This window comes from Anopheles stephensi, chromosome 3 (assembly GCF_013141755.1).
Source record: "Anopheles stephensi strain Indian chromosome 3, UCI_ANSTEP_V1.0, whole genome shotgun sequence".
In the NCBI taxonomy this organism is placed as follows: domain Eukaryota; kingdom Metazoa; phylum Arthropoda; class Insecta; order Diptera; family Culicidae; genus Anopheles; species Anopheles stephensi.
Window position 1 is genome coordinate 88,192,752 of NC_050203.1, and position 15,838 is coordinate 88,208,589.

A 15,838-nucleotide genomic window follows, 5' to 3' on the forward strand; every position below is an offset into this window, starting at 1 on the left:
CGAGTGTCACGCTGATTATGGTTAAAATTTATTTTGGACACTTTTTTGAAAGTTTTCCTTTGTCTTCATGATCGATGATTGCCAAACACTCAAAGCCTCTATAAATAAAAAATGATGATTGCTGAATAAAGATGAATATGCCTGCAATCATCATAGCTATTCTTCTGTGGCTTTACAACCTTGAGAGGTCTGCGCTTCATTGCTCTCTTATGCTTGTTTCCTCGATTTCATTTACCCGTAGTTGGATAGTCAAGTCCTCTGTACGGGAGGAGGTCCGAACGCGGTTCGATACCCGTCCTGGCCCTGCCGATTCTGTCACCGGACTTGTTACAACTCATGATTCTCGATACAAGATTTGAACCTAGTAACATTATGTCGATCTTCAAGGAATCGTTTCGGACAAGCTACATGAATTGATAAAAAGAGTTGGCAGTTTTATGTTCACAATAATTGTATATTTGTTTCTGGTTTGACCGTACGCCACGTTTGGTGATGCATAATATATCATTTACATTTGTAGTATGATTTGATCATTTGTTTATAGAAATAAAACCAACAGACATAACGAGTAACTTTGGACCACACACATGCTACATCCTCGGACGCAAACATATCGTCGTAGCGTAGGATTTAAAAAAAAAATAATGCATGTCTTTTCTTCTTTCCAGCGCCCCCCAAACCTTTGTAGCGAGTTTTGATTGTTTATAAAAATAAATATATTAAAGCTACACAACAGTCCACGCGGTTGGCCGCTCACGCAACAGAGCCTAACATCGATCATCCATAACTAAAATTGGTTAATGTTGGTTACTATGCTCCCAGCCACCGTGTGTCCTTGGTGGAAAGGAAAAGAAAGGGCGAGAGATGAAGAGACAAAGAGAGAGATATCGTTTGCCGTTTCCGGCTACGTGTGGACGATTTTCGGAGCTACGGCGGTCTAGTATCTACGATGCAAACCGGGATTACACTAGAACTAATAGTTAACAACATTATTTTATTCTAAAAATATGACATTACCAACCTAAGGTTTGACGGTCTACACTAGTACTTCACTAGTGATACCGCAGAATCAGTTTCAGCTCGTCATATATATATCTCTCTCTCTCTCTCTCTCTCCCTCTATCTGTGTCTCTTTGGAAATGGTACGCCATGTTACGAGGCTAGCAGGTTAAACTGATTCCTATTAACCCTCGTGGGGATTATCACATGAGTGTGAAAAACAAGGAAAAGTGACAAGGACTTCTTGGCCCCGTTCTTAGGTTGTTTAGAGAATGGCACAGATCCTTCCACGGTTCTGATCGATATGTCGCCGACTGTTGGCAGTGTTGCGCCCAGCGCCACTGTGCGGGCCGCTACGTCCACCAGCACTACCACCGGAGTGCGCCGTCCCGTTGATTGACTTCAACTCGAGGAACTCGTAGGCTCCTCCATTTGTCGTTGCCAGCCGGACGCTTGTTTGCTCGCGCTGTAATCGATGCATTATGATGCGGTACACACCGATGATGTCACTGCGCGGTCCATTCGTTACCGCACGCGCTATCATGTCGCCGGTGATACCGAGGGCCTTCATAATGCGACGTGTTTCCATCTCTAGCGGATGCAAATGGCGATTGCCTTCGGAAGAAACGGCTGTCGTCGGGTACATCATGAAGCGACCGTGCTCTTCGTCGATCGTACGATCCAATTTTTCTCGCAGATCTATAACCCGATCCGGTCGCGATCCTTTGTCCGGGCTCGTGAGACTTTCTGCCGACACAAGCTCCATGGGCCCGATGCGCTTTTTCAATGTACGTCCAAAAGAAAATCGACGCGGCTTTCGCTCCTGACTGGCCAGACAACTTTCCTTCCGAGGGTTACTGTCCCCGTTGATGTCGTTGCTGAGCTGATTATTGTAGTTATTCGTACCATTCGTATTATTGTTATCAGTACTGTTATTTGACACATCGTTGGATAGAATATCCTTGCTAGTAAAATGGGAATGCTGATGCAGATGGTGCTCGGTGTCCGCCCCGTCGGTCCCGTCTCGCGGATCTGGCTTGAGAGGATGCAGATAGTTTTCCTCCAGTACGCTGGCGGCCCGCTTGGTGCAGCAAGCGATCGTGCGCAGATTGGGGATCTCCGGAGCATTGGCTAGGCGTTCGTCCCGCGAGGAAGAGGATTTCGTCGAGGAGGACACGGTTGGTGGTTGGTGCCTGTGGTGATGATGATGATGGTGTTGATGATGATGTTGACGCTGATTGTTGTTGGCAGCACTAAGGTTGTTATCACGACTGGATGCGTTTGACTCGGGCGAGGAAAGGCGATCGCGTGGCGCAGGAAAAAACCAGAACAGCTTTTTTCGCCTTCGCCTAGGAACATTGTTGTTGGGGTTTCGAATTTGGCCGACGGTGGTTTGTTGATGGTTGTTCGCCCGTCCCAGCCGAGCGGCATGATCCTGTGCGTATCGGAACCACTGGCAGTCCAACAGCTGTTCGATCGTCGGCCTCCGGGACGGTGTATGAACTAGTATTCGTTCTGAAAATGGGAGAGAGCGGGAGACAGAAACTTAGATGTAAGTTGACGAGGCACCTCTCGAAGATTACTCACGAATTACGCGACAACACGGCACGCTGAGGCTAGTGGATATGACAAATTCTCCCTTCAGCACGGCCGTCCGTAGCAGGGGAACTGTTGGCGCTTTGAATGGCATACATCCCTCCAGCATGAAGTAGAGCAGGATCCCGAGCGCCCAGATATCGACCGGTCCACCGATGTAGTGATCGTCACTGAACAGTTCCGGTGCGGCGTACGGTGGGGAACCGCAGAACGTGTCCAGATGTTGCCAGGGTCCATTTACCAGCTGTGTGCTGAAGCCAAAATCGGCCAGCTTGATGCGTTCTTCGCTTACTAGCAGCACATTCTCCGCCTTGATATCACGATGCACGAAACCTAAACTATGCTGCGAAGGAGAAAGAGCGAGCAGCGAGACATTAGAACGGTTCGGCAGCGGGTTGAGTGATTCCGGACGTACCAGATGCTTCACAGCCAGTAGCAGTTGTTGGAAAAGCAGTGCAGCATGTGGTTCCTTGAGCGGGCCGACTTCCGTGATGCGATTGTAAAGCTCACCGCCTTGCACCCATTCGCTGATCAGATGGATCTTTCCCAATGTTTCTATCACTTCAAACAGTCTATGAGCGAAGCAAGAAAATACGCATCAACACCAAGGTCCCCTCTTTTGCCGGACTCGTCTCGTCGCAAGCGGGGAGACACTCACCTTAAAATAAATGGGTGGTAGACACACTCAAGCGTGCTTACCTCGCGCGACAACATCCGAAGCGCCTTAGCATCTAAACGACTGGTGTCCACTACCTTGATAGCGACTTTATCTGCAGTAGCAATTTCCATACCACGTACCGTCGTGTAGAAAAGATACCGACCAGAAATTGGTACACGTTCCGGCCGCAGTTACCATAAGAGGATAGAACGAAAAGAAAAACGGCGCGCGAGTGAAAAGTTTGCCCACAAAATCTGTTCATTTCATGTTAAATCACAATTATGGCGTCTTCCTGGGACGTTTTCATTATCCTTTCCCGGGGTTGCATATCCCTTTCCTTGATGGATGTTAACGATTCTCATTAGTGGGCCTTTAGTGGCTGGCCTTCCATCCAAGCAGTGTTTCGGTGGATGAAGACGATGATGGAAAGGCCAAACCGCTAGTATAGGAAGGGCTTCATCGACGCGGGGGAAACTACCAATGAAATAATCACCTTTGGTTAATTGATGAACAGCGAGCTTGACACGCGAGAAGTTGCCTCGTCCGATATCGCCGCAGAACCGGTACAAACCGATGCGTCGGCCTAGTGCTACCTGCCAGCCAGCCAGGCCAGGGTGTCGTGCAAGGGTGTAAGTTCAACCATTTATGCAGAATACACCGTTCGCCCACCATCCGCAGGACATCCGGCACGGAACAATTAGGATGCGAAGGGCCACAACGGAACGAACGGAAGAAAGAGGGTACATTTTTAAACGACATTAATACACACATTCCCTTTCGAGTGGGTCGAGTTGGCGCAAGTAGGGCAAGCAGTCGGAAAGGATCCACTCGTGCAGCGTACAAGTTATTTATCGATGAGCGGTGATTGATGAATCGGTGTTGGAGGAGTTCCCTTTCGTCGCCCGGGAGTTGCCGGATGAATATTAAATGTGTTTGCGCTTTTGTCGGCACACTATAATTGAATGGTTAGAATGATAGAGGGATCCCGGTGATTTTTGTGATAACGCATCGAGATTGGGTGGATAGGAAAGTGTGGCCGGCTGGCCTTTTTGTTGTGACAGCGAAATAGTTCGAAGTTCGAAAATTAGTCTCCTGTGCTGTGAGCACTCTACAGGGGATATTGCCCCACACACACACACACACACACAGCTCGACTTTGTTATTAGGCAGCAATAGTATTACTAGTCCAGCTCTCCAGTCTGACTAGTAAATATTCATGAAATTGGCTAACATTCCGTAACGCGTACAACCGCTACAAGGACCCAAGTATTCAAGTCCGTTAAAACCTTGAATAACAACGAAAGTCGTCACCTCAGGACGGTTCAGATTCATGCCATATTCAGGCCGCTCAAACGCTTTCCCGCAAGTTTTACGAACTTGGGGTCGCTAGTGTTTGCTATAAAGTTGAAGTCCAAACGAGGCAGTGGCAGTTACTTTAAGTATCTTGAGTAAACCTTAATAAGGATTCTGATTGTAGTTCAACTCAAGAGCAGACTTATGGCTCTCTAACAAACCCATCAGACTCATTGCAAGCCACTTTCCTTAAGCCGCTTAGTAAGTAATGAGTTATTAATAACCCGAAAATAAACACCCCAAGAGAATCCAAGAGTACCATAATTTCGGCTCAGAATTCCTTTTCCCTACCTTGCCCTAGCGGCCTGCGTTATAGAAAGAAACCCGTTCATCAGGGCTGTTACTAGCTCATGAACTTCAAGTAATAGGGAAAACCCCACGGCATGCATGGCTAATGACAGCTTTTGCATGTTCTAGTTTTATTTTATTTGTTGTGTGCAGAAGCTGGTAGTGACAGGTGTATCGTAATGTTTCCCAACCCACGATGGTGGACAATCTGCCGGTAACTTACCAGCGAAAGTAAATCGCGTTGATTAACAACGCGCTCACCACAGAAAAATTACGCAATGCAGTCACAGTCTCGTGGCGTCGTCGCCTGGTAGGTAACCTGCAAACTCACGCTCAAAGGTGTTGAAAATTATGAGCCGTTGTACAAAACCATCACACTCCACGCTTTGGCACGCTTCCGGAAGGCGATACCTCATCATGTGGCGTTTGTGCGATAGGGCTTCCCGGTGCGGAAGTTACTCGTTAGACATTATTTGATCCGATAAGAAACTCTCTTCCTTCTTCCATGGGGCCAATGGTGGCAGTAAGTGGCTAGCGGAGGCACCCTCGACGAGGATCCTTGATGAGCAGTTAACGCCACCACCCATCACCATCATCACCTGCAGGGTGTCAGCATGGCGGTCAGTTAAAGGGACGCTTTGTTTGGAAATTAATAATCACCCAATCTCGATGGCTGGTGTCAAGATGTGTGGAATTGGGCGCCGCGCGTGGCACGCGTGAGTGATTGATGGATGTCGTTTGAACAAATGGAAATGGGCGACCGTGGTGGTGCGTTGGACCAGACATAGCCTTACCTCTTGTGAACACCGGGGGTCATTCTGGAGGGCGGTTGTGTAGCGCTGATAGATTGGAGTTTTTGGCGTCGGTACAGCTGATGCTAGAATGCCTTGTTCCACTGCGAACAAAAAGGAAGAAGGAGAAGAACAACAAAAAAAGAAACAAAGCGCGTATTTAATTAGGACTCCATCATCTTTGTAGAAGGCGCGCACGCAGGGCTATATCGGGATGGCACTCCATGTAATTAACCGCAGGATAAATATTTGATCCGACAGCAAGGAAGTCCAAAAAGGTACTAATTAGCTAGGATGTCCATCATAGTAATGGCCTGTAAGCCCAAACGTTTCAGGCTAATCAAAATAGGAATCAAATCGACCATCGGACGGAAATGGCGGAAAAGGCATGCAATCGTTGAAGAAAACGCAACAGCACGCAAACGACGAAGAACACGTGCATGGAAGTCAACAAAGACAATACTTACTGATACATCTTTTACATCGGCAGAGCACTGCTGAGCACTGTTGTGTTGTTGAAAAACGATAAAAGCATGTTAAAATGTGACATCATGCCGCCTTTCTTAAGATATCAATGATTCATTGTCCTAGGTTTAGTAGTGCTGTAGTTATTTTGTTCTGAAATCAAAGCAAAAAAGGGATTTATATTATTTATTGTACATTACACAAGAAAGTAATATGAACTTAAGTCACATGATCAATCCAATCGGCCTCCAATGTTCAATTCTAGATCGGTCAAACAGTGTAAAAATCGGAGCCGTGCCGATTAGCACAGTGCTAAGATTATAAATCAATTATGAGTTCTATAAACATCGCAACTCGGGAAAACGGTACGGGCGAAACAAGGACGAAGCATTCTAATCCAAGCCCGTTGCTGAGCGTTTGTGCATTTAATATTTGACAAAGTATATAAATAGCTATCGACTACAGACGCCGACCCTCCATTTTGCCAAGAGGTGTTAATTTAAGCTACTTCGTCACGGATTAGGAAACCGGTACCGAGATCATTATTAGTCTGCGTCTTCCTGCTTTTATTCTGGACCCAGCCATCGAACGTAAGGACACAAGGGCACCACGGTTGCCGGGTGTTTGCGTGATGGTTTGATGAAATTTCTTTACAAACACCATAGTAGCCGAGTTCCGCGGGGTCTTTAATCGATCAAACGAACCAGTAGACAACGAGTGAGTGTGAGGTGAAGTTGTTCATCAATGGATGCGAATAACCCGAAAGGTGCCTGCCGATCGGCCGGCTTCAGGGAGCCAGCTGTCCCGCAAACAGTTTAACTCCCATGTGCACGTGAAGAGCTTTTGTTTAGTTTGGTTTGGAAGTTGGTATAAAATCACCTTATCACGCTACCTGGTATACGACTTCACACATTCACATCCAACACCGAACGAATGGCCACGGACAATGGATCCCACTTGGGCCGCGAATCATAGTCAATTATCATGTTCTCAGGGGCTCGTGCGCGCGAGCCGCCACTGCCGCCTTCTGTTAGAATGGGGTGCTAAATAATTTCACATTTTTATTGATTCGACCCGCTTCCCGAAATGAATCTATTACGATCCCTACGATGGTGGTCTCAAACATTTTTTTTCGGGAGCATTGTTATACCCTTCCAACTCGGGCTCAGAAAGGATTTGTTACGGCAAAAAGGGTTTTGGGAAGTGTTGGGAGAACTTGAGGCATTTTTGAGTAGCTGGGTCTAGTTCTTCGATTATGATGGTGGGTCGAAATGAATACCTACGGCCGGACCCGATCTTATTACATCGTAAATGATTGATTAGTTAATGGAAAACGGTCGTTTTTCAATAACAAATTGAATGGCCGGGTTCTCCAGTGTGCAATAGTGTGCGCACGACAACATGTCGCTAATCGTCCTTAACATAATCCCGAGGTTCAAGGTTGTTTGAGTTCACAAGACGTTATGCCACTCGGTGCTGGTGTTTGCGGAGGTGGTGTTTGCTTTGCCGGTGTCAAACGAGGAAGGAAGTCGAGCATTCGTATTGATCCTTCCCGTTCCGAGAAGGAGGTGTGTCGGCTTGTTTGTTTGCTCAAGCAAAACGACCGCAAGGGTATGAGGATTATACGAGGTTGGGCGTCAAATGGTCATACATGTTTTATAAATACACTTTACTGAAACATTTTGTAGCGTAATGAGGTAAGAGAAATCCTAAACCACAAAACTTTGAAAACTGGTAACACAAGTAAATTCTCTTTTTCCTCAAAGCTCGATGCAAGTTTTCCCAATTCCAAGGCTCCAGCAACCTTTACCGAGACGAGAAGTTTTGGCTTAGAGCGCTGAGCCCTGGAGGTTTGGTTCGCAATATGCGCCTAGCAGCTGTGGGTGGGTATAAAATCAGTTTTATTTGAAATCGATATTCTGACCAGGTGAGGATGGAAGTAGCTTGACTTCGAACCACCGTATGAATGTGCGTCTCTGTGTTTTCGTGTTAGATACAGGCAGTACCAACCAAGCGCTCCGATATTCGAACAGTAACAGCATCAAAGCATCGGAAATCCCCATTTGGACCATTTCGAACGCTTTTCTAAATTAAAAATAAAAACGAATCTCTCGGGTGTTTTACCTTTTGGTTCTTCCCCCACTTTCGAGGGGCTTTCGCATTAAAGTGAAAGGTCATGTACCAGGGGTCTTATGTAATATGCGAGAGAATACCCATCGGGGAATGATACAACTTAAAAAGTGGCCGTAGACCAAATCAATCATTCCCAGCCGGTCACCCTGAAGGTGGATGAGTTTTTAATTTATATTGTAGCGTAACATATGCAACATTCCTATCTGCTTAATTTTTCATTTCAACGGAATTTTGGCAAACACAAGTGTGTCGGTACGAATGTGAAGAAACCCAATCTAAGCAGCAAGCCAGCGATAAGGAAAAGCCTACTCGGCCGGTGTATCAGATAGACGAAGCACCAAGAAACGCGGGGCATGAAAAGCATGCCATGAAATTATAATCAATACTCACGCCACTACTATACTATCTCACGTTGTCGGACGGGGAGAGCTCTCATTCAAGAGCCGGACCCAACAATTTCACGTAAGTAGCTAGGTAAGTGAGTAAGTGACCGTCCGAGTAAGATAAGACGATGCAAACAAAAAAATGGACCGGCTTTTGACCGGACGTCAACACACAGCGTGGTGACGCGTGTGTCAAGCCCAGAATCAAGATTTACGAGGTTTCTTCGACACAATGCGGTACCATAATAAAGTGTGACTGGAGACCTCCGGGTGCTATTTCCCGCCGAGGTCACCCGTGTTTTGAGTTACGGACATTTCTTCGAGTCACACGAGCTGTTATTTTGGTTATAATGGGAAAATGAAAAACCTTTATTTCTGGAGGCCGTGCTGATTCTAGAGAAGAACGCATCTTCGTTCTGCAGTGTGATAAACGTGTTGTTTATCTGTTAAATCCTCAATCCACTTTACCCGCCTTCCCGCTTGCAGTGACCTTTGTTCCCCACCCCCCACCCCCAGGAACCCAGGAACCACCTCCAGAAATTCTCTCGGCCTAGCTAGCAATCGTTCCATCATACCAGTCCGCTACCGAGTGTTGTCGAGTTCTCAATGTCAGCAATTGAGACGTTGTTGGTACAATTGAATTACAAAAAATGTCCGCCTTATCTAGGACTGCAGAGATGCCGGCACCAACCGTGGTCCTCTGCCGTCAACCTGCGTCTGTTCGGGGTCGAATCTGAACCCGTTTGTTAAAAGCAGCAGGGTAGCCATTTGAGTGCAAGTGCGAGTTTGGTGCAATTCAAAGCAACCTTGCTCAGGGTAGTCACTATTATTGCATTCACCCGATGGAATTGAAACCCAGCTGTGGGTGGGGGTGAGTCATAAATTATCGATCAATTAATGTGTCCAGCGTATCGATCGGAGCGTTGTTTGAACGCATTCCAGGATATCAGACCGTCCCGCATGAATAAAATCACTTTTTCCTAACGTATGAAAGTTTTCCAAACAATCTGCTAAAGTGTAGCAAGTGGCCAAGAAAGAATGTACATAAGTTGGAAGAAGTATTTAAGCAAACGAAGCATACCCTACCTGATGTATTTCACACAACTGGAGAATCTTTCATAGCTAAACACCCTAACTCAATCGGGATGATAAGTTTGACACAACGGAAGAACGAACAGCTAATTGGGTTTGCCCATCATTACCCTGCTGCCAGGGCCAGTCGTTATTAGTTTGTAAAGTGTCGCTTCTTGGGTGAATGTTAATTTCCTTTAGCCTCTTCAACGGTTGCCTGTGCGGATACGAGGAACAAATTGATGCGACACTTGATGCTGCTTAATGTCGTTATAAATAGTTTTCATTCCGCACTCCGATGATGATGATGATGATGATGCGAATGACAAGAAGCGAATTGGAGCGTGTACGATGGGTACGTGGAAGCAACAGCAAACTTAACTAAAATGTCACTAGCTGAATCTTATACTTCGCTAGAATGGGGTACGAGCCGGGCAGCCCAAAGAAGGGTGATAGTTTCGCGAAAACAACATGCCCTTCTGGGCGGCGTATAACATTTCATTTTCCCATTTTCACCGCTTCCTACCAAGAGTGAGATGGCGAGTGAGTAGGCGCAAATGTATTGAAACCTCATCGTTCTTGGCTTTATCCTATGGTACGTGCTCGTCTTGTGCTGTTTGTTTACACGAGGATCCGCCGCGGCTGTGTACATAATACACACTCAGGAAAGCATTCCATCCTGAAAGGGCGATGATTTGCCGATGGCATAGTAGCTGTCCCCGGTGATGGGAGATTTGTTTGGGGTACAGCAATGAAAGGAGGAAGCACGGATTTAATCGCCTTAGGCGATCATCGTCATCGTACACGGCGAAGCGCCTTTGTTATCGATGTCTTCTGGAGAAGTGAAATGTAAAGAGATGATGTGTTCCTAATGTGCCTCCTTGTCGGATGTTCATCCGCCCGTTCGTGCAGTGGTGGAGCAAACTATCCAGCAGCGTGAAGAATCATCAAAAAATGTACAGCATCGACTACGTGCACGCGTAGCGATCGTAACATTTGTCCATGTGAGAGAGCATCTTGTTTGGCACCACCAGCTGGAAGTGCCGGGTCTCAGGTTTATATTTTTCGTGCACAAGTTGCCTAATTATCATAAACGTTCTAGAGGCCACTTTAGATGCTTTCTTCCGGCGGCTCGGAACAATATTTGCATTGCTCTCCTCCCATATCGTCATCACCATTATTATCATTCCTATCATAGCGTGCCATAATGGGGAGGAGGGTTTTGCAATTAAAACCAATTGCGCAAAGCTGAGAAAAAACAAAACCAGCAGGTTGGAATCGCGTTACTATGGTAATGTGGGGACGACCTTGGAAGGAAATTGAAGTTACTACACATCGCGCAGATCGTAGTAGGCAAATTTTCGCATTTGAATTAAAGAATTGACGGCATACGAATTGATTACTTTACTGCACACTAAAAGTCAATGGTCGAACGACGACAGCTGGTCGTGAGCTGTTGGTGGTTTGAAGCAATGCCAGGCTTGGCGTGGTCAAGGACTATCGCTTCAAGGGTTCATGTTCACTGCGTTGACAAAATGGTCCAGTAGCACGAATGCACGCCCTGAGTAAATCCAGTCTGCACGGAATCCTTGTGTAAATTACAATCATAAAGTGCGGATTGTTTTGCCTCTCTGCTGGAGTCGAAGTGGTAGTCTTCTAGCAGGAATGTAAAGAATCAGAGGAGGAAGCTAAATCAAAAACATATGTTACGAATGGGTCAGATAATCCAGCTGTTTTCCGTGTGCCATAGTTCCCCTACAAAACAACGCTTGCATACTTCATTGATACTTCTGTACTTGGCCGCAGTATTGAATTGTTTTGAGAACCAAGAGAAAAAAAAAAGATAAACCGATTTAATGTAGAGGTTCTAGAAATGTTTTAAGAGCTGTTTACATTCCGCCTCATTTCACCGTCGGATAGCACAAATAACGACAGTGTGCCATGGCGTAGAAAATCGCAACTGGAACACAGCGTTCGAGGAAGACATGTACATTGGGCATGCAAATTGTGTAATTTAAACCAATCGCTGCTATTCTGCGCTACGGTGAAATTGTAGACGATTGCTGTATAAATATATAATCATAAGGAAACCGTGATCGCACATTGGAATAACGTTTGCCTCGGTTGTTCTGTCCCTGGTCCGATAGTGGAACGATAGCTGAAGCATTGACAAGTTCAAGATATCGTGAAACGACGGATGAAATGCATCAGAAAAAAGTGCCAAAAAAAAAACTAGAGTTTGTGTCTGCTATTCTGGATTTGTTAAAGCTAGTTTTAACGATAGCAAAATGCTTCCAACTAACCTTTTTGATGATAATAGTTTTTGGGATTCCTCTTCCGTATATCTCACGCTCTTCTGCTTCTTTTCGCTGCTTCTCTTCTCTTTCGATTCACTTTCTGTACACTGCACTATTTTACAACTACACTGAACTGAGCTGAAATACACAATATTTATAACCTATTTATAAGCTTTTTATGCATTCATCAACGACAACGTTTGTCTTTGCCACACAGGACCCAGCATCGAATCCCGGCCGGACCACTTCTCCCCGCGTATGTAGGACTGGCTACAAAGCTCTAGGAAAAAAAAAACATAGTTTAAGGAGCCAGAAACGGTGGGTCAAAAGGAAGAAAACAACCGGGACCAATGAATGCCATTGCAACACACGTTTCACTCTTAATTTCGCACACATACGCACACGCACACCGCACTGTTGGCCTTGCTGCTGCTGCTGCATAAGCAATCTTTCATTTGTCAACAAAACTACGCACGCACACTTACTCCACTTGCCGGCGCCATATCGAGGGAAACAATATCATATTACGGGGTGATTCAAAGAAGAAACAACAACAAAAAAGACCCCGTTTTGTTCACTACACAGAGAGCCTCTCGTTGCGGGTGGTTCGCAAGGTCGCGGGAGAGGTCGCTTTCAACGGGGCTCTATACGCACACGGAAAATGGCATACTGTTTTGGAAATGATCAAGTGACCGACGACGAGCCTTTTTCCTTTTGCCTTCTCTTCATTCGTTTCACTATTCGTCGCGCCGATGCACATTGTGTAGTGTTGTTTCGAAACCGTTTTTTCAACATTTGCCTTTTTTTATTTGCAATTGTTGAAATCGCGGAACGGATGCACAATTCACCGCCAACATCACCGAGGTTCGTTTATCGTTTTGGGGGATTGGCAATGACCACCAACAGCAACCACCCGGGAGACCAACAACAATCGAACGAACCCCGCGTTCGTTCGGTAACGGTGATGTTACTGCTGCGGATGAAATGTTTTCCCGCTTCGTGTTGTGAAGGGCGAAGGGTGAAAAATCAAACTTTTTACTGGTCCCAAAATTACTACAGGAGGTGTAATACATAAACGCTGCAACGTTCACTGCTGTATTATTTTCAGGCCAATGTTGCCTCTGCTGCCATGACGAACAATGAGTGGAAAATCAAAGCCTGCTACTACCGCTACTGCTACTTCTACCACCAGAAGGGCAACACCGAGAAGAGTGAATTGAAGTGACCGAACACAACGGGATGATGTAAAAGCTGTTGTCACAGCAAATGGGAAAACTGGTACGCAATGAAGAAATACTGCGGGAATGTGGAGAGATCGAAAAAGAAAAAGAACTGCTGTACACTACTGTCGGTGTGACACGCAGCTCCCCATATCTGTGGCTGCGAATCTCTGATGACACTATGTTGCATCTGCTCAGCGTCCGCTCACCACCAGAAATGGGAGAGAACATTTTTGGGGCCAAATGTATATGTAGATTACCCTTTTTGCCTTCTTTTCACTGCTGATGAAAAAGAGAATTTCACGGGATTTCCCGCTAGCAAGAACCACAGCAACAAAAACAAAACAAAACAACAAATGACAGCCGCGAGATGTGTTGTCAAAGGTAAAAAAAACTCGCTCACTTTGATCTACTAATACACCCGAATTCAACCCAAAACCTGCACTAAATGTGTGTGCGCGAGAGAGCGCGAATGAGTGAAGGAGAAAGCGCGCAGAGAACAAGTGGCTGGGAGTTTGTTTGAGATCAGGTTCAACAAGAACAAAAAAAAGTTTATAAACGAAATGATAATAAACGGGATCTCCGCATCCCGCATCTGGCGGGAAGCGCACACTTATCGGTTGAGCTGTTGGAGACACACCAACTGGATCATCTTCATTCGTCGGTGTCAACATCTAGCCGGTCGATTGGAGATCATGTCGCGAAGGGGCGAGACGGGTAGTATTATATTGAATTACCACCGATCACGGAGCGACTCAGTGGCTGCGAAAGGGGGTACGATAACAAGGCATCCCTCATCACACGCGTTACACCGAGACAGGATCAAAAATCACTTCACTGGATCATTGGAGAGGTAAAAGTACTACACTATTCTCGAGTCGAAGGAACTTGTGCACCGCTTATCTACACACACACACATCGACTCGTTTCAGCGTTGCCGAGGCTTGCTTGTCTCTGTTAACAATCTGCGTACCGCAGTGCTCCGTCTTATCATGGCCGGGTGCTGGGGTCGTCGTGGGGTAGCATCCCACCGTAGCAGGGCAAACAAAGGCACGGGGCAGAGCGAACGGTGCGCGGTTTCATTTGCACAATGAGTATCGTTCTTGTTGCTTTTTCGGGTGGCACGCCGTTCCCAAATAGGATGTCGAAAAAATAGATGTCAAATCGAGCAGAACCTTGCTCTCGACCGCCCTGCCGTTGAACTGCTATCAAACGCGTCAACAGCACCGTTCACCGAATGTCCCAAGAGTTTAGTGCAGGGTTCCGGAGATGTGTTTTTGTCTGCTGCCGTGAGCGAACGAAACCCACCCGGTACGGACCGGCGACCGAAACGAACTGACCGAGTGCGCGAGAATCAATCGCCACATCGGTTGGCTGTCTTTATGCTGCCTCTGCTGCTGCTGCGTAGGGTTGGCCCGGTTTTGTGCTCTCGCAAACGCGCACACTATGAAGGGCCGCGCGGCAAAAGACGGATCTCTGTTTTGGGCTGATGAAGCTCGCTCAGCTCGCTCTCTGTCGTTCTCTTTCGGGTGCTGGTGGAGCACTCTTTGGGGCCGTCGTCTCGTTCGAACATCTTCCGGGCCGGTAGCGCGGTTTTCTCGTATGCGAGAGCACTTCCTGACGCCCGAATGCTTTTTTTTTAATTCGTGCCTGTCTGATGCTGATAACCAAGGGATGGATTAAGGGATCGGGGAGGGGTGGTCAGGAAGTAACCGCGATTTTCCAAAGCAATCAAAATTGAAGTATTCATCGGTATCGTGCGTACGGGCGATGGATCATATTTTAGGCAAGAAAACATACTTGAAATCCTCCTTTCTCAGCAGGATATAGGGCCCCTTTCCAAAACAAATGCTGACCGGTGGCATGTCCGCTGTCTGTATTTCTCAATTCTTTTTCACACGATACATGATAAAGCGCTCTTCAGAAAACATTGTCATGGCACATGGCGTGGCATGTTTGCCAAGTGTATCAACTTGTATTCAATTAGCGGGTGCTCCAGCATTGCATGCCTTCACGGTCCTTCGGCGTCAGGCACAGCCCAAGACGATAACATTCCACCGGAGCATAGCAATCATTAGTCGCACTTAATCTCGGGCTCCACTTCCTATCCCCTTCTCGCTCTGTTGGATCTCCTTCCCCGCCCATGGCACACGGATATGTTAAATTACGTGTGAAAACTTTTTGTTATTTTCCATTAATTTTGCTCTGCATGCAAAGCGTGCGGCCAGGTGTGTACGACGGATCGCCATCGGGGTCCGTCCATGGGTCACTCGACAAGCGACGACATTCGATGGGGCGGGTTTGGTCCTCTCGTTCCACGCGCAACGCGGAAGTGCAACGGAAATGCAAATCACGGCAAGCTATTCGGAGCTAAACGATACAAATGTGAGTAAGGTTGGGTATGCCTCACATATGCATGATGCCATCGACCGACGATTCCTGTGCACATGCAGCACATGCACAAACACACACACACGAGCTCCTTGATGCTAACGTGCCATTAAGCCATTATTATACACAGCCGGAGTCGGTATCGGAAGTTGTGGCATTCATGTTTCGCATAAAATAAATCGTTAAATAGAAA

General features: G+C 46.6%; 1 protein-coding gene and 1 long non-coding RNA gene across 10 annotated transcripts; one reads left to right on the top strand and one right to left on the bottom strand.

Annotated features, from left to right (window-relative positions):
* Positions 1-433: 433 nt before the first annotated feature.
* On the bottom strand, positions 434-15,722 carry LOC118514133 (probable myosin light chain kinase DDB_G0271550). 9 transcript variants are annotated; one of them, XM_036060720.1, is made up of 9 exons: positions 14,563-15,415; positions 12,041-12,172; positions 6,153-6,303; positions 5,689-5,789; positions 3,747-3,846; positions 3,254-3,365; positions 3,011-3,167; positions 2,587-2,938; positions 434-2,514 (listed from the first exon to the last, which is right to left on the bottom strand). In XM_036060720.1, coding segments are annotated over exons 3-9 (2,073 nt in total). In that variant the 5' UTR covers positions 6,154-6,303; positions 12,041-12,172; positions 14,563-15,415; the 3' UTR covers positions 434-1,264. The 9 variants fall into 9 exon arrangements, with proteins under 9 accessions (XP_035916613.1, XP_035916612.1, XP_035916614.1 ...); XM_036060719.1 differs by having other exon boundaries at positions 14,482-15,415; XM_036060721.1 differs by having other exon boundaries at positions 12,041-12,167; positions 14,430-15,415.
* Positions 12,520-13,870, top strand: LOC118514140. Its single transcript, XR_004906573.1, has 2 exons — positions 12,520-12,898; positions 13,143-13,870. It is a non-coding gene; the product is annotated as an uncharacterized LOC118514140 (long non-coding RNA).
* Positions 15,723-15,838: the final 116 nt, after the last annotated feature.